Here is a 22,223-nt window from a genome sequence, read left to right on the forward strand (position 1 = left end):
ATCCCCGCCCTTCAAGGCCCGCCTTCTAAGGCGAGTCCTCCACGGAAATAGAGACGGGCGAGCAGAGCGGTGCTGCGCCGTTCCCGGAGTAGCCTGGCAGCCAATAGGGAGGGCGGTCCTGGCGGGTGGCGGGCGGTGATTGGCAGGGACGGCGGGGCGCGCGCCGGGTTTAAACAGTGGTGCTCGCGCGCGGCCGTTGGCTCTGAGGCAATGGCGGCCATGGTGGTGGCGGCGCGCTCTGTGCAGCAGCTGCCCGCTGAGTGCGGGCGGCGCCTGGCCGGGTTCCTGCGGCAGGTGGACAGCACCGACCTGGTGTGGCTGGAGGAAATCTGCGAGGAGGCGTTCAGGATGTTTGTGAGGTAATGGCAAACACCCCCTCCCCCCTACCACTACGTATCCGCACATCCCGGTTCCCTGCTAGGTCTTGGCCGGTACCGGCTGACCCCGTGTCGCTTTCCCCTTCCCTTCCAGCGATTACAGAGAGGAGCTCGAGCTGATGCCCAAGACGCCGTCGCAGAAGAACCGGCAGCGGAGGAGGCGGCGGTCGACGCTGCATGAGGAGGGACAGGAGACGGCCAGGAAGCGGTGAGGGGATGGTGGGAGTGGGGGCCCCGGAGCCCCCCCGGGGATGGGCTGCGGGGAGGGGGAGCGCAGAGGCAGCCAGAGGGGTGTGGAAAGAGGGGGAGCGCGTGGGAGGTTGAACAGACCCCCTGCCAAGGGCTCATGGAGACAATACCTTACTCGAAGCGTGTCCCGCGGGCCCGCCTACCTTCTTCGCCCCGGGGGGGGTTCCCCTCCTTTGTCCCAAGAGGGTCCCCCCTTATTCGGCCCGCGAGTCCCCCCGGTGTTAATGGTCCAGTCAGACCCTGTATCCGGGGTGCTGGCAGCCTTAGGGTCAAAAAGCACTGGAAAACGTTAATTCTCATGAAAAGTGCTACTATTTGTTACCTGGTTCTGTTTTATGTTCCCAGGTTTCTGTCTCTCGTTGTCTTTTCTGCTTTGAAGTAATTACATCCCTTAATTACTGCCTGTTTTAGCTGCCTTGTGCAGCTCTGTGTACCCTGGGCCCATCCCAGGTGTTTTGGCTCTAATCCCACGTGTGCATGGTAAGGGCTTCAGGCTGTTCCCAGCTCCCATTCCCATCTAATGCACTGTTCCCATGGCCAGGTTGTCCAGGAGGAGGAAGAGCAGCCTCAAACCATTGCCTTCTGTGCGATGTTCTCAGCGACTCCAGGACAAACAAAACCTGGAGCTCAGCAGAGCCGAGGCCAAAGGAAACTCTCCCCCTCAGCGTGTGACACGATCCCAGGCTGCAGCCTCTGTCAGGAGCTCCAAGGTGGTCTCTGAGACACCTCCTGCCCTGCAGGCAGTGGGGAAGGACCCCTGGGTGGAAGCTGATGGGACTGGCACTGCGGTGCCCCTCCAGAGGAGCACAGCAAAACCGGCAGAGCTGCTCCCCACGAGCTCAGGGGATGGCTCTCCCGAGGAACACGGCATTCCCAAATCCTCACTGGTTCCCACAGCCCCTGAGCTGGTGGTTCCCTCTACTCCCGAGGCCAGTGAGGCTGTGTCTGAGCTGCAGGTAAAGGCAGCCAATGTCACCATCAACCTGAGCCCAAGGGTGGGGCTGGAGGAGGGGAATGGCCCCACTTGGGAACACGACCAGCCCTCCCAGCCCCTGAGGGACACCCCGGGGACTCCAACGGGCTCCCGGAGGAGCCGCCGCTCCGTGCGCCGGAGCCTGATGGGCAAAACCTCCCTGAGCCGCAGAACCTCCCTGGCAGAGAAGTACTCCCTGGCCAGCAAGAGGGAGAGTATGGTCCAGAAATCCATCACCAGGGCAGCAAGCAAGAGGAAGATGGCTCTGCAGGGATCCGTGTCCTCCAGCTCTGTAGAGGGTGAGTTTGGGTGCTACCAGGGGGTTTGCGTCTCTCCTGCTCTTTGTCTTTACTGCTGAGGAAACCAATGTGCCAGGGCTAGTTATTCCATGTGGGGGTAGCAGCTGAGCTCCCTGGGCTAGATAAGCTGCCATCCCTCGTGGAAGTTCTCCCTGTCTTTCTGGAGCCTCCCGTGAGCACCTGAACTCAGGTAACTGTGAATTCAGCCTTGTAAATCACCTGAGAGAACAGCTTCAATGTCTCTATTGCAGTTTAACTTTAACCATTACTTATTTGCTGGGAGAAGCTGTTAACCCTGGAATCCCAGGGTGGTTTGGGTTGGAAGGACCTTAAAGCCCATCTAGTTCCAACTTCTGCCATGGGCAGGGACGCCTTCTACTGGACCAGGTTGCTCCAAGCCCCATCCAGCCTTACCTTGGACACTTCCAGGGTTGGGGCAGCCACGGCTTCTCTGGGCAGAGGGGATGATGGGCTCTACCAAAGCCCTGCCTATTTCCTGGAAAGTGAAATTCTCACAAATTCCCTGGTCCTTCACCTCTTCCCAGGATCTGGCTGCTGGTTCTAGAGCTTCTTTGAGAAGGGGAATTTGAGGCTGGACTTTATAGATTAAAAGTCTCTCATGTTTCTACAGTTGGTGATAGATGCAGGTTTGGGGAAGGACTGGCTGATTTAAACATTCTTTCATGCCATGGGGTGGAAGTGTTGGAGTTAGTGCAGGAGGGTAAATGGATGGATGTCATCTCTCCCTTGTATTATGCAAAGAAGCTGAAGAGGGGCTCTTCATCAAGAACTGGGGTGACAGGACAAGGGGAAATGGGTTCAAACTGAAAGAGGGAAAATCAAGGTGGGATATAGGGAGGAAATTCTTCCCTGGCACAGGTTGCCCAGAGAAGCTGTGGCTGCCCCATCCCTGGAAGTGTCCAAGGCCAGGTTGGACTGGGCTGGAGGAACCTGGGCTAGTGGAAGGTGTCCCTGCCCATGGCTGAGTGGTGGGACTGGATGATCCTTAAGGTCCCTTCCCACCCAAACCACAGTAGGATTGTGTGATTCTGTGATTATTCATGGCAGGTTCTGGCTGTGCCAGAGTTTCTGAGCTCGCTGTGGCAGAGCCAGCTGGAATGCTGGCTTGGGAAGCAGCGCTCCCCCTGTAAATAACGCTGGCTCTAACTGCTGTTAATGTCCAGGCATGGCCCTGCAGACGAGCCCGAGGCCAAGCCCAGCCCCCTTAATTCCAGCTCGTGGAATATTTCTCTGAACTCATCTATAATTGAAAATGCTGCTTTCCTGCACTGGAGTTGCCAGCAGCGTTCCTGCAGTGCCACCTGGGTGTGCTCCGGTGCCCTCCCCTGCCCCGGGGCAGGACAAACCCCTCTGCAGTGCCTGGAGCAAACCTCATCCCACCAGGTCCTTGGCCTGCACCCAAAACTGACAGCTCAGGTGTGGTTTTTTCCCTTCCCACAGCCTCCAGCTCTACAGATATTCCAGAGGAGGAAGAAACTGTTGTCAAAGCTGGGTGAGAATGCTTTTGGTTATTTATTTATCCTTACTATCCTGCTTGTAGGATTTTTTCCCCTGCCACTCCTGGTGTAAAATCCAAGTGGCTTTCCAGTTTCCTTAGTGTTACTAAACACAGTGTCTTTTGTCTTTCCTTTTCATCTAGGCCTCCTCCTGGACCCTGCACCCCCTCCAAGGTAAGATCTGAACAGGGATTAAAAGCATTTGTGTCTATGTGGATTTGGGAGGAAAATGTGGCTTTTCCTTCTTAACCTCTTGCTAGAGATCATTGTGTGAAAATTCAGTCCCAAATCTCTTGAGATAAAAAAAAACTTCTTATAATTCAGGGAAGTTCAGCTCAGCTGGTGTTATGGTTTGCACACTGCTGTTATTTTCTGTATTTTTAAAGCTCCTTTTGACCTTTTGATCAGTCCTGCAGGTAATTCATTGCTTCTCAGTTCAGACAGCCACAGAAATCTGTGAATATTATTCAGGTCAAAACCTTTCCCTCCACAATCCTCACTGATGAGGATGATGATGGTGTCTTGTCCAGAGTAAATGTCAATGCACACCTTGACTCTGTCAGGTCCTTCTCAGCCCAGGTTCATCAGAGGATCATCAGATGACACCCTGTGTCCTCTCTTGGGCTACAGGGTGTAACCTGGGCCTGCCCTTGAAACGAGGCCCCACAGAAGCAACTGGGGAGGATAAAATTCCATAAATCTTTTTTTCTTCTCTTCCCAACCTGCTGCTGGCTGGCCAGCATGGGCTGGGGGAGGTAATGCTCGTGCATGCTGGCAGAGAGCAATTCTAGAAGCCACAGCCCATTATCCCAGCAGAGCCTGCTCTGGTGTAAGTGCAGAGACGGAGACCAGCGATGGGTATCCCACAGCAAACAGATAAATCATGGAAATGAGCCATTTGCCTGCTCTCTCTGGGCTCCACATTCATCACTGCTCAGGGAAATGGGCATGCTGGCTCTGGCCAGAGCTCCAGCAGCACAGATTTACAGCTTGGAAGGCTTTTGTCCTTAATAGTTGATGGGTTTGTTGAGTTTAAGCAGCACAGATGCTCTGTTAATGTCCGTGCTTCTGATGATGCAGCATCCAGGACTTTGCCAAGATGCAAAGATGGTTTGGTGTTCCCTGGTAATGCTGCTGAACATGCCCTTGTCAGAATCACCCCACAGTCTGAACCAGGAATGGGCTGTCTCCATGTGGAATTGTCCTGAAACCCCTCTGCTTTTCCCACAGGATTCCCAAAGCCCACAGATGTCCCTTTCCTCCCACACCATCAGCAAACACGGGCAGCCACAGGAGCCAAGCAACAGCGGTAATTCCAGAGGGGTTTGGGGCAGGATTTGGGGAAGTTACTGCTTTGGGAAGCTGGAAATCTTACTGGTTAATTTGAGAGCTCAGTTTGAAAGACTAATTAATGTTTGATGAGGGAGGATTTGCTTCAGACAATTAGCAGTGAGGAAACTCTTTGCTGGCATTATTTCCACCGTGGAAAGCACATGGAGATGGGTGTAATGAGGGTTGTGGGAGGCCCAGTTGAGCCCCGTTGCTGAAGCTGTGCAGAACACAGCAGTGCTGGTGTGAGCTGCAGGGCAGGGACAGCTTTGGGCAGCTCTGCCTTCTCTGGAGTTTCCAGGTGGGAATGGTGCTGTGTGAGCCAGGTCCTGCTGTGTCCAGCTCATGGCAGGTGGTTTTGCTGTTCAACGAGCTGCTACATCCATTCCCTGCCGTCAAACCTGGGCTGGAGGGGAATTTTGCCTGCTAGAACTCACTGTGTAACTGTTCTCTTTCAGAAAACAAGTTGAACAAGAGTGGGGAGACCCTGGATCCACCTCAGAGTGCAAGGTATGTCCGTAGGATCACTGGTTGGAAGTGCCTCAGGGGACTGTGGACCAGTTCAGAGCCGGTTAAATGCTGGAACGTTGTTCACTGGCCTCAGTGTTTGTGACAATGAAACTTCTGCAAATAAGTTTTTCCTGCCTCTATGATTCTGTGATTTAATTTCTCTGTTCTATTGCATTAGGAAATTTTTATTGGCTAACTGCCTGTGCGTGCACAGCCTTAGAAGGGACCTTAAAGCCCATCCAGTCCCACCCCTTGCCATGGGTAGGGACACCTTCCACTATCCCAGGTTGCTCCAAGCTCTGGCCTTGGACACTTCCAGGGATGGGGCAGCCACAGCTTCTCTAGGCAACTTGTGCCAGGGCCTCACCCCAATGGAATCTCTTTTAAGCTGGGATAGTTTATGGCTCTTTCCCCCCCTGCCTTTGAGACATCAGAAGGGTTTTCCAGGTGTGATGGGCTGTGCTGTCTCACAGGAGGAAGCCGAGCTACAAGAGAGCTGTGGACGAGCGCTACGACCAGCAGCAGGCAGAGGAGGGAGGGCTGTCTCCTCCCAGGAAGAAGACCCCATCCCCAGTCTTCCCAGCCAGCAAGGTAAGATCCTTGTTAGCCTGGAGTACGTCCCCAAGACCCTTAGTTACTCACTCCTGCTCAGGCTTTGGTGTTCCTCCCGCAGGTTGTGCGCCCGTTCAAGACGTTCCTTCACACTGTACAGAAGAACCAGCTCCTGATGACACCCAGCTCCGTGGGGAGGAATGGAGTCATAAAATCCTTCATCAGATACAACACCCCTCTCCAGGCTGCTCCTAAGGTAAGAGGAAACCCTGCTCTAAGCCAGTACACGATGGTTTGATGAATGCCTAACCTAAAGCACAGACACAAAGGAAACTTTGCAACCCATTTGGAACTAAGAAGTAACCTGAAGCTGTCTGTTTACACTTAAATAAGATCTGGGCTAGTCAGCTTCCTAAAGAATTCCAGTTTGGTCTATAAGCTTTTGACAGGTGACAATCAGGGATGAAAACTGGGAACCAAAAATCAAAGGGAGTGTGAATGCTGAGGTGTGAAACCTGCACAGCCCAGGTCTCCTTGCTAGGACTTGTCTCATGAGAGAGGCTGAGCAAATGCCTCTTAAACCCAAACTTCTGAGATCCTCCCAACCTTTGAAGCAGGAGGAAACACAAGGCTGTCCTGGATGTGGGAGCAGTCAGACAATGTGGCTTATTAACATAATAAGTAAATAAATGACACGGATCCAGCTAGCTTTTTGGGAGTTCCCAGCCAAATCCGTTTATTCAAATCAAACAACACTTTATATACCTGAGTTCAAAGTAACACATGTCTCCCTTGACCAATCACCATGGGGTATCTCACTGCCCATGTGTGGGAGTACTTGGGAACTACATCTCACAGGCTCCTGTTTAGCACCTTGCCTGAAACCCGACTCCTACATCTCCCCTCTTCTTTATTATTATGAGGAAATACAGAATATTGTATATAACAGTACATTTTAAACTTTGTAAACTCACTACTGTGTCACCTTGGTCTCTCAACAAACTTACTTATTTGAACCTTTACCTGTAATCTTTGAGACTTGCTTTACCAAAATTTGTACTTTCATTTCTTAAGGGTTTGTGTGTACCTGAGATAAACAACAACTTTATTAACCTGAGGGTTTTTGCATAACCGGGTAAAACATCAACTCTCACTTCTCCAAGGGCCTGCATGTAATTGGTAACCAGGAGAAATTCAACTCCACTTCTAGAAAAGGGCCCTTAGAGACAAGTGTTATGGTGCAAGGGTAATTTGTTCAAGGCACATGAAGCATTTCTGTTGACACACATACATGTTCACACAGCTTCTCTCATTCATACAGAAGTGGCCACTTCATTCATACTCACCCATTCACACTTAGAATTTTTATTATGTCCCTATTTTTTAACTACACATTTTAGATTTATGAGTGGTTATTGGTTACATGTTTTTCAATCTGTCACTCCTGGTAGTCATGTCTGGCAACTGTACTTGTTTTGAAAATTTGAAAATGAATTAATATGAAGAATATAAGGCTTAACAAACCTATATCACATCTTACCTGATGTCTTCCCCCCTCCTTTTTTTATTTTTTTGTTATGGAAAACCAAAAGTCAATACATTCAAAGATACATACACAAGTTACTGTCACAATATGTCAACACAACTTAAAATTCAGCATCTCCTGTAAACAATTAGACAAAGTTATCATCATAATAACACAGTATTTAAAACGAACTATCATTATAATACGTTAACACAGCTTGAAACTTAGCATCCTTTGCAAGCAACCAGTTTAAGTTGTCTGTGGTTTCTGGGATGCAGTTAATTTTCAGCTTTTGTCCATCCATTCCTGTTAGCTGCTTTTTGCTTTTAGTAACAAAGTTAAGAGAAGTGTTAATAACAAACAGTCTCAGGTGGCTGGTGTGGAATAAACAGATGTAGAGGTTAGGCAAACATGCAGTTTCTCTGTAGTTTTTTGAAGTAAAGCAGTAAGTCATTTTATGGCTTTCAATGTCTTTTTACTTCAAAATTGAATGCTGAAATGTGATCCTTTAGCTGAAGTTTGAAGTAAAAGCAAAAAGTCATTTTATGCTTTTATTGTCTTTATACCTCAAGGTTGAAGGCTGTGTGTAACTCCATGTGTTGCATGTTTTAATGCTGTAAGGGCAGAAGGAATCAAATATTTATTTATCATTCTCAATCTTTACATGAAATCCTATATAAGTCTTTATATAAATTATCACGGAATCTTTTTACTTGCTGAAACAATTAGAAAACAGAGTATAAACATTTTGAACATTATCTTAATAACAAAAGCAAACTCTTTATCAGTTTGCACTTGCAAACACAAAGGCAAGCATTCAGTGGTTCCCATCGTTTGTGGATATCAGAGGAATCAGAAAAGTTTTCTTCCGTTCTCACTGAAAGCAGTTTGTCTTGTTTGCTCTGGCGGTTGTCTTGTGTTCTGCTTTTGTGGAGACAAACTCAAAAGGCAATTTTAGACAACAAAGAAAATCTTTCTTCCTCCTCTACTCTGAGAGGGGCAAAAACCCAAGAAAATTCACCTTCTGTGGCAGTAATGTGAATATGTTAATTAACAAGACAGGGAGATGCTTAAGAACCTTTTAAATACGTTATTGTGACTAAATTGTCACAACAACTGCATCTATTTAGGTGCACTTCAGAGCTTAACAGCTTTAACTACCTTAACAAGCATAACAATTTAAGCAGAGTCACTGGAGAACTAATGAAAATTAGAAACAAACCCTTTAAGTTTCAGTGTTCTTACCAAAGGTTTCAAGATAACAAAATACATGTTAACTTAGCTTGTATATATCTCAGGGGAGCTCACAGCACGATGCAGCCCGGCTCCCCGTGGGCTGCGGCACTGCCACTTCCCCGGCTGCCCAGGCAGGAGCAGTTTGGGAGGGTGGGATTTGAGAGCTGGTTCTAGACAAGGGTGCAGCTTCCTGGATGCGCCCAGAGCCGTGATGGAAGCAGAGAGTGCTCTGCTGGTACCCACTAACTCACTGGGGCTGGTTTCCCCTTGCAGGAGAGCTGTGAGGAAGGGAGAAGAGGGCAGGATGCAGGAATTGCTGTTCCTGCATTGAGCAGCCTGATAGCAGAGCTTCCTAGAGCGTTCAGGCTGTGCTGCTCAGAGCCTGGCTGTGCTCCAGGGGGTCGGGGAAGGCTGTTGGGAAGCGGTGCAGGGTTCCAGCCTCAGCCTCGCTGGGCTCCTGCTGATGATGGTGTCAGTACTACAAAGGAGTTAATACGATGAGAAAAGAATCTTGTGGCTGGGGAGTGCTTCCTCTGCTGCTGTCAGTTCGTGGAATGTTATGTTTTAGGTTTCATTCCAGCACAGGCAGCTTCCCCTTGGGAGTTTTTCCGTGTGGGAGCTCAACATAACTAAATAGCAGCAGAGCAATAAGACGTGATTGTTAGTTTTATATTAACCAGTTTGGCTGCTGATAGCACCAAGCTTTTACAACACAGAGCCCAGCATAAGGGAATCCCTTGGATATTCCCAGTGCTGATCCATGGGTTGGTGCTGAGACCAGGCCTGCTTTGGCATGGAGTGAGCTGATGTTAATCCATTTGCTGGGGCTGTAGTGGTGGCTGGATCTCACTGCCCTGGCTGACAGTGTGTCTAGGCTGGGTCAGGAAAACGAGGAGAAAAGCTCCCATTTCTGGTTGGCTCCCATTTCTGGCTGGCTGCGTGCAGGAGCAGGCTGGGAGCTCTCAGAGTGGTGGTGGTTCACCACCAGATAGAGCTTTGTGGGAGGCAAAGGCGCCAGCAGGAGCCTGAGGTGTTTCCTGGAGCACCATCTGTCCCTGCGCTCGCCGCAGGAAGCGGGACCAGTGCCAGGCATTGGCGCTGCTTTGTGGGTCCTTTGCACCAAGAGAAAGCACGGGGCTGGCTGCCTGCAATCCCTGGGGATGCTGCCTGGGCTTCCAGGGATGATGCTTCTGTTTCAGTGTCCCAGCTTCTGCTCTTGCCTCCCCAGTATTCACACTGCTGCCTTGTTTTCCTTGCATATATCCATTCACGACCGGATCACTGCCTGAGCTCTGCTCCAGGGCTGTCACCACCCCGTGTTCCTGCCTGCAGCTCCTTGCTGTCACCTCTGTGCCCTACCCCTGAGTGAGTGAGGTGGGAAGGAGCTCCTTGGCAGGTAGGTACGATCACATTTCAATTCCCCTCAGGAGAAGGAGAGGCAGAAGCTGGAGGCTCTGCAGAAGAAGCAAGAAGCCGAGCAGCTGAGGAGGCAAAGACTGGAGGAAGAGAAGAAACGGAGACTAGAGGAAGCAAAGCTGTGAGTAGACGTGGACATGCTGCCGTAGGTACCTGTGTCCAGGTGTTTTACCTTGCAGAGCCCATGCAAACAGCAGAAATTCCTGCGGGCACGGGCAGTGTGTTCTCAGAATTCTCTAGAATGCTGATGCAAAACATGAATTGTCCTTGCCAGCTGCTGCTGCTGCGGCTTCTTTTCCTCGAGTCCTCCCTCTCTGACAGAGCTTAAACACGGCTGGTGCTCAAATTACTGTGGAGTTTGGGCCGCTGAGTTTCCTGCTGTGTGCTTTGGCCTCGTGCTGAGCTGTGAGGAGCTCAGCAGCACGGTGAGCTGGGCTGTGTCCGTAGGAAGCGGGAGGAGCGCCTGCGCAAGGTGCTGCAGGCCCGGGAGCGGGCGGAGGAGATGGAGAAGGCGAGGAAGAGGAAGATCGAGCAGAAGATAGCACTGTTTGACGAGAAGACCGAGAAGGTACGGCCCACACAGAGCTCCTCGAGGTAGCTGGTGCCACACAGGTGTGCCTCCTCCAAAAAGGGTGACGGAGGCTGCTTGGATCCTAGAGGTTGAATGAGAGAACAGTTGGATAAAGAACTTTCCAGAGCCTTGGTGATCCTGAGGGACTGCCTGTCTCTGGCTACAGCAAATGGCGGCTGAACCCCTGTTTTTCCAGAATGATGAATCTAAATGGGCTTTATTAGTGCTCTGGTAGATGGGAGAAGGAAGGATGTGCAGTGGATAAAGGCAGCCTAATGGCCCCGAGGCTTTGTCTGCTGCTTCTCCCAGCTGAGTAATAACTGGAGGGGGGAAAGCAAACATCCTTCCTCTGGAGCCTTCCTCGGATCCCAGACTTCCAGGCAATTTGTGCACTGGCCATAGTGGTCATTTGTCTGCTTTAATTATCCCCAGCTGCCTCTCTGATTGCATGGCTCTGAGGATACATTCCAATGGCTTTGTGGGACTGGATGTGTAAATACCAGGGTGGGATCAGCTCTTCCCCGGGGCATGTAAAACAAGGTTGTTGCCCTAAATGTGACCTTTTAAAAACAGAGCACAGGCCCCTTTGGCTCCTGGGTGCAAAGGAGGGGAGGGTTTGCTCGTGAGAGAGGGGGTGCTCTGAGTCTGTGAGATGTCCTGCAGTGCTGTCCCACCTGAGATCCAGGTCTGTGTGTGCTCCAGGTGAGGGAAGAAAGGCTGGCAGAGGAGAAGATCAAGAAGAGAGCGGCTGCCAGGAAGATGGAGGAAGCAGAGGCTCGGCGCAGACAAGAGGAGGAGGCCAGGAGACAAAAAGCTCTGCAGCAGGTATGTGGGGCCCGTCCTGTCCCACAGGCAGAACAGGAGAGGGGGATCCACCTGCCTTGGATCCACCTGCCTTGGGCACTTGGGAATTCACCCCCGAGATGTTTCCCTGCTGTGTAATGATGGGGACTTGGGCCAAATGAGGGGTTCCTGGTGCTGTCTCCTGGAGCCTGCTCCTGTCAGGTGAGTAATGCCTGCCTGGGCTCACAGGAGGAGGAGGAGGAGCGGCGGCACAGGGAGCTGCTGCAGAAGAGGAGGGAAGAGGAGCAGGAGCGTGCCCGGAAGATCGCTGAGCAGAGGCAGGCCGAGCAGGAGCGGGAGAGACAGCTGGCTGCAGAGAGAGAACTGGAGAGGAAGAGGGAGCAGGAGAGGATCCAGGCAGAAAAGTAAGGCAGAATCACCATTTATATATCAAATTCTGTGCTGGGATTGAAACACAGCTGGAACAGAGGGCAGGAGTGGAAGGCTGGAGCAGTGAGGAGCCGCTCTGAGGTGACAGCACAACTCCGAACTGTCGTCAGTGCTGAGCTGCCAAGGAGGAATTCTGGGCTCAGGGATATGGGGAGTGTGGTGGGGGGTGTCTGAAAAGCTGTGAGGGTGGGGGGGTTGCTTCAGGCAGCCGGGGGGGGACCCTGGTGTTGTTCTGGGAGTTGAGGGCCTGTGCTGTGGTTCTCAGGCTCCGGGAGCAGCAGGAGAGGGCTGCCCGACTGCAGAAGGAAGCACAGGCTGCTAAGGAGAGGCTCCGCAAGGAGATGGAGAAGAAAGAGGTAAGTGCTCGGTTTTGGGGAGGGGGAGAGCCACGTGACTGACCTCAGCAGACCTGCTCAGCTGGGACGCTGTGGGGAGCCCTGAGGAGCCACTTGTGGCACTTCTGAGCTGGAAGTTTGACCTGTTTGGGATGGTTACGGTGCAGTGGGGGGACTTAGCCTCTAAAAATATTGTGTACTAGTCTAGAAAGAGGCCAAGATCAGCAGCACAGACTTCTGCAGATGGTCAGCTGGTTTCTGGCTTTTATAGCCTGAAGGCAGCAGCAAGCTTTTCAAGGTGAGGAGCTCTTGCTTTATCAGGGAAAGGCAGCTGATGCTCTGACACGGGTGTCTGTGGGTTTGTACCCCTCTGAGGGAAGTGCACCTTGTCCCAAGTGCTCCTCAGCTGCATGAGCTGCAGTTGGGCGCTTAGTTATTTTGCCTGTCACAAAGATGGATGCCTGGGTTGGCAGTGTAATCCCTGAAGGTAATTCCATGGGTGTCACTTGGCAGCGGGAGCAGCAGATGCTGGCAGAGAGGAAGAGGCAGGAGGAAGAGCAGAAGAAATTGTCAGAGGAACAAAAGACCAAAGACAGTGCCCGGGCACCACTCCTGGAGAATAAGGAGGTAACTTGGGGGTGTGTCCTTAGAGGTGACAGCAGAGAACTTCAGTCCCAGCACTGACCTGCTCTTGCCTTGGGCAGTTCCACCCTCTGCTTTTATCTGCCTTTCCAGTAACACAGGAATTCTGTAAATCCTGGTTATCTGGAGTTGACTGTGAATATTTCAATGACAGAGAGAAGAGAAGCAGGAGGGATTGGTCAGGGTTTCTGGCCCTGGGATAAGGCAAGCAGCTATTGGAGCCGTCTGGACTCCTCTTAAATACAGGGAGGACCGCAGGAGCAGAAAAGATGCTGAAAGTGTTTTATTTAGGGTCAATTTTGGGAACCGCCACAAGGTGGCAGCAGAGCCTGTGGAACGGTGTTGGTTTGGCAGGGGAGAAACCTGCGGGTGCCCCTCCGTGTGCTCAACGCTGACAACAAACACGTGGCTCTCCGACTGCTTGCAAAACTGAAAATGTTCAGTTGCAAAAGCCTGAAATCAGCAGCTGTAGGTTTTCTCCCCCCCCCTTGCACTTCCCGGCACTGCTGCTCCCATCAGCATGAACTCGGTTTGGCTGACCTGGTGGTCAGGTTCTCTGCACATCATTTGTCAGTTTTATATCATTAATCAAGCCCAGAAGACAGGTTGCAGAGTGTTTAGTGCACATTACTGCTCCAGTGACACAAAACTTCCATTTAACCTTTGCTTGACCCAAGTGGAGCTGCTGCTCTATTAGGTGTGTTAGATCCATCTCTTGCTGCATGCTCTTGCCAATTAATCGGCCTAATTAAACAGGAGAAGGCCATGCACAGCCATAATTGGGCCATAACTTGGGTCAAGCTCTTAGGTGCAAACTGAAGAGCTGCCAGACTCGGGGTTTGCCATGAGGTGACAGAGCAGGAGGCTGGGGACAAGCCAGTCCCAATGTATCTCAGAGCAGGGCAGTGCTGCTGCATCCAACACCTGTGGAATGTGATTGCCTTCTAGAATTCCCCTGCCTGCACTTCATACCAGATGACTCCACAGAGCAGGAAAGAACCCAAGCCCGCCATCACGAGCTCAAACGATTACGGGATGGACCTGAACAGCGACGACTCGACGGACGATGAGAGCGAGCCCCGCAAGCCCGTCCCTGCCTGGGCCACGGGTACGTGGGGGGGATGTCTGTCTGGAAGCCCCAACACCCCTGTGGCAGGTCTGCCTCAGCAGGCTGTGGAACCTGGTGTTGGGTTTTGCTCAGCTCCTCCTACCTGGATTAGTTACAGCTACCCCAGCATGAAGCGAGTACTTCCATGTCCAAGGCCACGTTGGGTGGGGCTCGGAGCAACCTCGTTTAGTGGAAGGTGTCCCTGCCCATGGCAAGGGATTGGAACTGGAGGAGTTTTAAAGTCTGTTCCAACCCCAACCATTCCATGATTCTATGTGGAATGCAGAGTCAGGGGCTCCTCCAACTCTTGGGGATCTTGTCAGGTGACAAATACTCTGGTAGGATGCCCTGGAGCAGTGAGAGACAAGCCAAAGGGGACACGCCGCGGGCAGCAGCCCATACGGCAATCCCAATTAACAACATTAACGCAACCCCCACCCTGTTCCCGCAGGGAATCAGCTCAGCCAGGCTGTGATCCGGCAGTACTACAACCCCCCTGACGTGGATGCACTGTTTGGGGCCATCCCCAGCCCCAAGCTGGAGCACATCTTCTACAAGAGCAAGCCCCGCTACTTCAAGCGCACCAGTTCGGCCGTGTGGCACTCGCCGCCCACCGCGGGGGCCAAGCCAGGCCTGGGGCTGCCCTGCGGCCTCAAGAAGCCCTGAGGTGAGCTCAGGTGTGCAGCAGGTAGGATTTCCTGTCTCCAGGTGAGGAAGGAGTCACTGTTCACTTGAAATATTTAGGTTTTAGTGTGTAATAAATGGCAGCTCTTCCCGGGTTCCTGCGCCTCGGTTGGCGAGGCTGGTTTCTGTCAGGCCAAGCTACAAAGTGCTGCCTAGGGAATTGCCTCTCTCTTACTCTCAGCTTGGAGCTGGCACGGACTCGGACCTTTAGTGGGTGATGGACATCACCTGAAGCTGTGGGATCCCCCCTCTCAGCGGAGCAGGCCTGGCAGTACCTGCCAGCAGTTGTACTTCTGTGCTGGCCTCGAGGCCAGTGACAATCAGGGACCATTGCACACGCCTGGGCACATCTGGCCTGCTCCACTGCTCTTCTCAGGAAGGTGTTCCCAGGTGTTGCTCTTCATCTCCTGCAATCCCAAAAGGATTCGTTACTCCCTTTCCCACCTGTGTGGTCGTGTCCATCAGCCAGGCCGAGGCTGACATTGGCACAGCTCGAGCTGGAACACACTGAGGGCCTCACCTTCCTTCAGCTGCAGAGAGACATGACTCCAGATGTGACTGTGTCCCCAGGGACCCCCAAGTGCTCTGGGCCTTGTTAGGAGAAATCGTGCAAAGGTTCTGGCAGTTTTGTTTCTCATTGAAATTCCACCTCTGTGGCCAGATGGGATTGAGAGGATGTTTAACCCTAATCCCTTGGCTGTGGTTCAGTATCAGCTGGTTGTGTCTCTTGGCCTGTTTAGCACTTCCTGTTCAGTCAGTCACTGTCAAACGGACCCTGGCCAACCCAAACCAAAATTCCAGCTCAGCATTCCCATTCCCTGTAAAACCCATGTAAGGACTGTGCCCTGTGTGAGGGGCCCTCAGCCTGTCCGCGTGCCCATCTGTGTGTCTGTATCCAATGCCCTGTTTGCCAGCAAATGTGCTCAAAACTGTGGGGGGTTTTATATGTAAATATGTTGGTGTCTGTGCTTCTGGGGCTGCCTTGTAAATCCAGGTCTGGCTATCGGTGTCTGTATCCATGAGGTGCTTTTGTGCTTCCATGGCTGCTCTGTGGATCCAGGTCTGTATCTGCGTGACCACAATTTCTTGTCCAAAAGCTGCTGACCTGGCCAAATGCTGTTGGATAAAGTGACTTCAGTCTCCAGCTCTGGGCTCCTCGCAGCTTTTTGTGAGAAATGGAGGGTTTGAGGACTGTCCCTTTGGGTTGCTTTGTGCTGGTTCCTTGAGGCAGGAAATGTCCTGTTAGGGAAGAACTTCCCAACTCTGGTGGAAAATCTGTGTCCCTGGGTGTTCCCCAGCACTTTGTAGCAACCACAGAGGGTTTTGGTCCCTGAGTTTTAAGGTTTGGGGCCCTCATGGCTGTGGGTCCCTTGGGGACATCACTGAGTGCCCAGCCCCTGTCCCTGAGCTGTCACCCTGGCTGGAGGTGGGATCCCCTGTGTGCGTGGTCAGATCCTGCCCCCCAGGCACAGACAGGGACACAACACTCAGCTCACACATCATTTATTTAGTGACAAAGGGCACAAGGGGATGTCACCAAGGTGAGGGGATGACACTGTGTCACAGGGGCTGTGGGTGTCAGCACACACTGAGGGTGTCACTGGGGTGGGGAGGCAATAGGGGTGTGGTTTGATGACACGGGGTGACCTGGCATGGGGATAGGGGGTATCCCTTCACGTTGCCATGTGTGGGGACATGGGATGTCCTTGTGTGCTGCCACGTTGGGAAGGAGACAGCACAGCACCTGTGGGGACTCGCAGGGTAGACGTGTGTCCCCAGAGATGTAGCAGGACATGTCCCTGCTGGGCTCTGCCGCACGGTGACACAGGTAGGGCGGGTCCCTGTCCCTCGTCCCCGCGCGCTACCCGCGCTCGCAGATGAGCTCCACGACGCTGTGCTCCATGGGCACGGGGTCCAGGCAGCGGTGGGCAGCGCTGGCAGCCACCTCGTCCAGCAGCCCCTGCACCACGCGCTCGTCGGAGGCGAAGCGCCACAGGTAGAGCTGCAGGTAGTGCCCGTCCACCTGCACCTGCTGCAGCCCGAAGCGCCCCAGCGTGCGCAGCCGCACGCACTCCAGCAGCGTCTTCAGGCTGATCTTGATGATCCCCGTCAGCACCGACACCTGTGTGGGCACAGCGGGCAATGGGGTGGCATCCTCAGGGGCATGGGGAGACCCCTGGCCTGGCTGACGCTCCCCAGGAACTCCTGAGCCTGGGGACATGTGGCACATGGGCACCCTTGGCCTGGTCACCCCTGAGCAGTGACACCTAGAACAGGGGACAGTCAGCTCCTGAGCACCCCCCAGGCCCCAACACCTGTGTCATGGGGACACCAGGGACAGGTGACAGTGGGAAGGTGGGCAGTTTAGGGCTCCTGTTTAGGGACATGGGTGGCCTCACCTTGTTGAACTCGACAGGGCTGAAGATGTCAATGCGCTCTGAGAAAAGCTTCTGGATGTTGCTGAGCAGGTGGGTGTCCATGGGAGCACTGGGGACAGGGAGTCAGGGACAGTCAGGGACTTGAGAGAGCCAGGGATGTGAGGATAGGGACACAGGGACCATCAGGGGCCATGAAGATGGTGAGAGAATGTAGGGGTGGTTTGGGGACAGAAAGGCAGGGAAATGTGGGGATGGTCACAGGACACGGAGGGACAAGACAACTGTGGGACACAAGGGATATGGGGATCACCAGGGGATAGTGGGACAGCTGGGGGGAACATGGGGATTGTTGGGATAAACAGGGATCATCATTAGGACAGTTTGGGGACATGGGGACAGCCAAGGGCTGTCAGGTGGATATTAGGACAGTCTAGGGGTGTGAAGCGAGTGCCAGGGAAGATGCGATGGGTACTGCAGGAGCGGCAAAGGGGGTGCCAGGGCTGACCTGGGGGTGTAGCTCGGGGCATAGCGGCCGGGTGCCCGCGAGCTGCTGTAGACGGAGAAGGCACGTCGGCTGGAATCGCTGCTCTGCGCCCGCCGTACTCCCTCCTCAAAGAGCTGCCCCACCTGTGTGTGGCACCACACCCTCAGCACTCCAAACCCCCTGCTGGGACCCCCCCAAACCACCCAGCATCCCTCAAACCCTCTGCGACCCTCCCAAAACCTGGGATCCCCAAAGATTCTCAAGGACCAGACTGAGACCTCGGGCAAACCCTCTGGACGCTTCAGGGACTTCAGCTCCCCCCCTACCCAGACCCTCTGGAACATCTGGAAGCTGCTGACAACTTCCCACCAAAGGGACCATCCCAAAGCCCTCAAGGACGTTATGGGGACCGCGGGGACCCGTCCAGGGGCCACCAGCCCGACCTGGACATCGATGGCGGTGATGTCCTCCACCACGCGCTTCATGACGGCGCGGACGTTGCGGGGCTCGACGGTGCCCAGCCAGTCGCGCGTCTCGACGCTCTTGCGCAGCATCTGCGCCACGGCCGCGCCCTGCACCTGCACGTAGTGGTCCAGCAGCCGCTGCGCCGCCGCCCGCGCCTCCGCACACAGCGCCGGCCCCGGGGTCACCGCCGGGCCCGAGTCCTGGGGGCACAGCGACAGGTAGGAACGGCCCCCGCACCTCCCCTGCCAGCCCCGTGTGCTGCAGCAGCATCGCTGCCCCTGTCGCGTTCGTGGGGCATCGGGGGCACCCTGGGGCATGCAGAACCCCCTTGGGGACATCCCGAGGTGCTCCTTTAGGGATGTTTGGGAGACACCGCACAGGTCAGGACCCTCCTGTCTCCACGGGCAGTGCCATCCCCGGGGTCACCTCCTGGATGGACACAGGTGATGGCAGGGAACACGGAGGGTGTCTTGGGGATGTCCTGAGATCCCTCGGGGATATTTGGAGGTACATAAAGACAAAAGGGAAGATCCCAAAACCCCCACACAGGGCACTGTCCCCATCACCATCCCCTGGGTGGGCACGGGGCCACCTGAGGTCACATAGGGGCTATTTTGGGGCTAATCAGAGCATTTTGGGTCTACTCAGGGCTGTTTTTGGGGACAGAGACAGAAGGAAGGTGCCCATGCTGTGGTGCCTGGAGGGCTACAGAGCCAATCTGTGACATCTTGGGGACATTCAGAGTCCTCTTAGGGACATTCTGGGCTCACCTGGGGCGGGAACTGCTCGTCGGTGAGGGTGAGGATGTAGCTGATGGTGGAGTTCTCGTAGTCCAGGCAGAGGCGGGCGAGGAGCAGCAGCAGGGCTGGGGGGGCAGCAGGGGCCCCCCGCTCGGCTGGGCCGTCAGCAAAGCCACGGGCAGTGCGGCACAGCCAGCGCACAAAGGCCACCACCAGCCCCTCACGCACTGCTGCCACGCAGAACTCCCCCTGTGCCACAAATGGAGGGGTCACACTCCAACAAAGCCCCCCAAACTGCCCCATGCAGGCTCCAAACCAGTCACTGAGTCACCCCCAGCCTGTTCCACCCCCAAAATGCCCCATGCCAGCCCCAGATTGTTACAGAGACCCTCTGACTACCTTTGGCTCCCCCACCCTGCACCACGGCAGCCCCAAGTCACCCCCCGAAGCACCCCTTCCCGCGGTGCCCCACCTTGAAGTAGGGCAGGCTGGCGAAGGCAACGTCCCTGGCGGTGAAGAGCTGCACGTAGGCCAGCACGGCCTTGAGCTGGCCCAGCACGGAGGCGGCCAGCGTGGCCAGCAGGTCGGGCAGGCCGGGCCCCTCCTTGCCGGGGGGCCGCGGCGCTGCCAGCGCCTGGCGCACGTCGCCCAGGCAGCCCAGGAAGAAGGTCTGCAGGGCGCGCAGGTAGCGGTCGACGCGCTCGCGGGCGGCCCGGGCCACCAGCGCGGCGGCGGCGGCGGCGCCCTCGGGCAGCAGCTCCAGCAGCGCCCGCAGCCGGCGGTGGAAGCGGTCCAGCGCCCGCACCAGCAGCGAGGTGTCGCCCAGGCCGCGCTCCAGCGCCAGCCGCCGCTCCAGCAGCTCGAAGTAGCGCGTGGCCAGCGCGGCGGCAAAGGGCTCCAGGCGCCCCGCGTCCCCCCCGAAGAGCGCGCGGTACGAGCCGGCCAGCTGGCACAGCGTGCCCACGAAGGCCGAGCTGCCGCGGTCCACGAAGTCCAGGATGTCGGAGGCGGGTGGCGGCGTGGTGGCGGCGCCGGAGGGGTCGGAGGCGGGCAGCTCGGCCTCCAGCGCGGCCAGCTCGGCCTCCAGGCGCGCGCCCGCCTGGCTCAGGAACTCCTCGCTCAGCTCCTCGGGAGGCTCCTCCAGCTGCAGCAGCATCTCCACGCACTCGGTGAGTTCCTTGGGGTCCAGCGTCTCCTCCCTGGGGCGGGCGGGTGGGTGTGGGAGGTTCCGGGGTTAAGGGCGGGCATAGCGGGAAATGGGGAATAAGTGATAAAAGTCATCAGTAGGCCCCAGAGTGAACAGTAGTTGGTCAAAAAATAAAGGGGGAAAACCACTTAACAGCACCAGGAAGTTCCAACAGTAACAGAGGTTAACGAGGGACTCCCTGAAGTTCATCAGTAGGCTCTATTTCCAAGGGCTGCCATCAGTAGGCTCAGAGTGAACACCCCCAGACCCCAATTTCCTGAGGCTGCCATCAGTAGGCTCCAGAGTAAGCATCCCCAAATCCCCATTTCCCAGCAGTGCCATCAGCAGGCTCCACAGTGAACACCCCCAGACCCCCATTCCCAGCCCTCAGCAGGCTCCAGAGTGAGCACCCCCAGACCCCCATTCCCAGCCCTCAGCAGGCTCCAGAGTGAGCACCCCCAGGCCCCCATTCCCAGCCCTCAGCAGGCTCCACAGTGGACACCTCCAGGTCCCCATTTCCAGCCCTCAGCAGGCTCCAGAGTGAACACCTCCAGACCCCCATTCCCAGCCCTCAGCAGGCTCCAGAGTGAGCACCCCCAGGCCCCCATTCCCAGCCCTCAGCAGGCTCCACAGTGAACACCCCCAGGCCCCCATTCCCAGCCCTCAGCAGGCTCCACAGTGAACACCTCCAGGTCCCCATTTCCAGCCCTCAGCAGGCTCCAGAGTGAGCACCCCCAGACTCCCATTCCCAACCCTCAGCAGGCTCCAGAGTGAACACTCCCTGGCCCCCATTCCCAGCTCTCAGCAGGCTCCCGAACGGACGTACCGGAGGCGTGCGCGGAGGCGCTGGGCCAGCTCTGCCATGATGGCGTGGCTCTCATCCTCGATGGCACGGAAGGAGGGCAGGTGTCGGTAGTGCCGGAGCACGGCGCGGGCGCGGCCGTAGCAGCGCAGGGCCCGCGCCGGCTCCGTGCCCGCCCAGCGCCGCAGCCGCCCCGGCACCTCCACCAGCGCCTGCAGCTTCCGCAGCAGCGCCTGCACCCCTGGGGAGACACGGGGCTCAGGGAGATGGGGCCAGGAGGGCCGAGTCTGCCCCCCAGGGCCACCCGTCCCCCCGCCCCGTACCGGCCAGCTGGGCGCCGCGGCGGTGCCGGTCCTGCAGCGCGGCGCTGACGCGGGCGCTCGAGGCGCTGATGGCTGCCATGTTGGCCGCCAGGTCGTCCATCTCTGCTTCCATGTGCCGGAAATCCACCTTCATCTTCCGGATGGTGTCTGGGGGGGGGGGTAGGAGACAAGTGCTGGGTCCCTCGGCTGCCTGCCACCCCCCAGACCCTCCAGGACGAATGTACCCCAAACGCCACCCCCCAGAGTAGGCTGGGTACCGGGCTGGCTGCCAGCAGAGTGAACGCCCCCAAACCCTTGTTTCCCAGCGCTGCCCTCAGCAGGCTCCAGAGTGAACATCCCAATATCCCAGCGCTGCCCTCAGCAGGCTCCAGTGGAGCCTCTCACCGGTGGCAGAGATGAACTTGTTGTAGTTCTCGTAGAGCAGGGTCTGCATGTCGCTGTCCAGGGCGCGGATCTCCCGCCCCAGCGCGGCCTCCCGGGCCAGGAGCTGCCCCAAGGGACACTCACTACGCACCTGGGGGGGGGAAAGAGCTGCTCAACTGCCCCACACCCCGCTGTCCCCTCTGCAGTCCCCCTATTTACCCCCAGGAGCCCCCGAATTGCCCTCCCGAGGTCCTCAACTTCCCTGCAGGGCCCTCCTGGGGTCCCCAGCTGCCCCCCCGTAGTTCTGATTGCCCCCAGACCCCCTTCCCTTGCTGCTCCAGAGCACCCCAGTACCATTTTTATAGGGAGTCATACAGTGTCCTACAGGGTTCCTATAGAAGCAGACCCATAGGGTCCCCATAGAGGATCTTTTTGGGGTCCCCTCGGGGCGCTGGGGGAGTCCATCGGGGGGGGTCCCCGGGTCCGGGAGGGTTAAAGGTCACGGGGTCAAAGGTCACCTTGGTCATGAACACCTCCGGGTCGAAGTGGGGCCCGTTGATGTCGGTGGGGTCCGGGGCCGCCTCAGCCGCCTCGGCCGCCGACGGGCCATAGTAGCGCTGGAGCGGCCCGTGGGGACGCCGCCACCCGCCGCCCCCGGTGCCTCCGGTGGCGACCTCGGGGCTGCCCCCGGTGCCGCTCCCGGCCCCGTCACCCGCAGCCACCGCCGCCATCGCTTCCGCCCCGGCCGCCGCTTCCTGCCCCTCGCGTCACTTCCGGCGCGGCGGGCGGTTGCTATGGCGACGGGGACGCGGCCTGGACATGGCGGAACATCCGGCAAAGGCCCCGTTACCGGGACCCGCGGCGGCCCGGGGACAAGGACCCGCCCTGGGGACAGAGACATGGATGGAGACACTAGCCCCCAGAGG

General features: G+C 55.8%; 2 protein-coding genes across 3 annotated transcripts; one reads left to right on the top strand and one right to left on the bottom strand.

Moving 5' to 3' along the window:
• The first annotated feature begins 180 nt into the window (after positions 1-180).
• INCENP (inner centromere protein) lies at positions 181-15,697 on the top strand. 2 transcript variants are annotated; one of them, XM_032690878.1, is made up of 17 exons: positions 181-359; positions 472-585; positions 1,168-1,898; positions 3,360-3,411; positions 3,559-3,589; positions 4,646-4,724; positions 5,203-5,254; positions 5,728-5,845; positions 5,928-6,062; positions 9,995-10,104; positions 10,431-10,551; positions 11,257-11,379; positions 11,587-11,762; positions 12,053-12,143; positions 12,636-12,749; positions 13,713-13,872; positions 14,324-15,697. In XM_032690878.1, the coding sequence occupies exons 1-17, from the start codon at positions 211-213 to the stop codon at positions 14,536-14,538; spliced, it is 2,571 nt and encodes an 856-aa protein (XP_032546769.1). In that variant the 5' UTR covers positions 181-210; the 3' UTR covers positions 14,539-15,697. The 2 variants fall into 2 exon arrangements, with proteins under 2 accessions (XP_032546769.1, XP_032546770.1); XM_032690879.1 differs by having other exon boundaries at positions 4,646-4,721.
• A 346-nt stretch (positions 15,698-16,043) lies between these two features.
• Positions 16,044-22,043, bottom strand: VPS51 (VPS51 subunit of GARP complex). The gene is made up of 10 exons (XM_032690889.1): positions 21,816-22,043; positions 21,319-21,448; positions 20,935-21,081; positions 20,636-20,852; positions 19,096-19,822; positions 18,654-18,872; positions 17,862-18,083; positions 17,440-17,561; positions 16,956-17,043; positions 16,044-16,678 (listed from the first exon to the last, which is right to left on the bottom strand). The coding sequence occupies exons 1-10, from the start codon at positions 22,026-22,028 to the stop codon at positions 16,418-16,420; spliced, it is 2,346 nt and encodes a 781-aa protein (XP_032546780.1). The 5' UTR covers positions 22,029-22,043; the 3' UTR covers positions 16,044-16,417.
• Between the last annotated feature and the right edge of the window lie 180 nt (positions 22,044-22,223).

This window comes from Chiroxiphia lanceolata, chromosome 6 (genome assembly GCF_009829145.1).
Source record: "Chiroxiphia lanceolata isolate bChiLan1 chromosome 6, bChiLan1.pri, whole genome shotgun sequence".
Classification (NCBI taxonomy): Eukaryota; Metazoa; Chordata; class Aves; order Passeriformes; family Pipridae; genus Chiroxiphia; species Chiroxiphia lanceolata.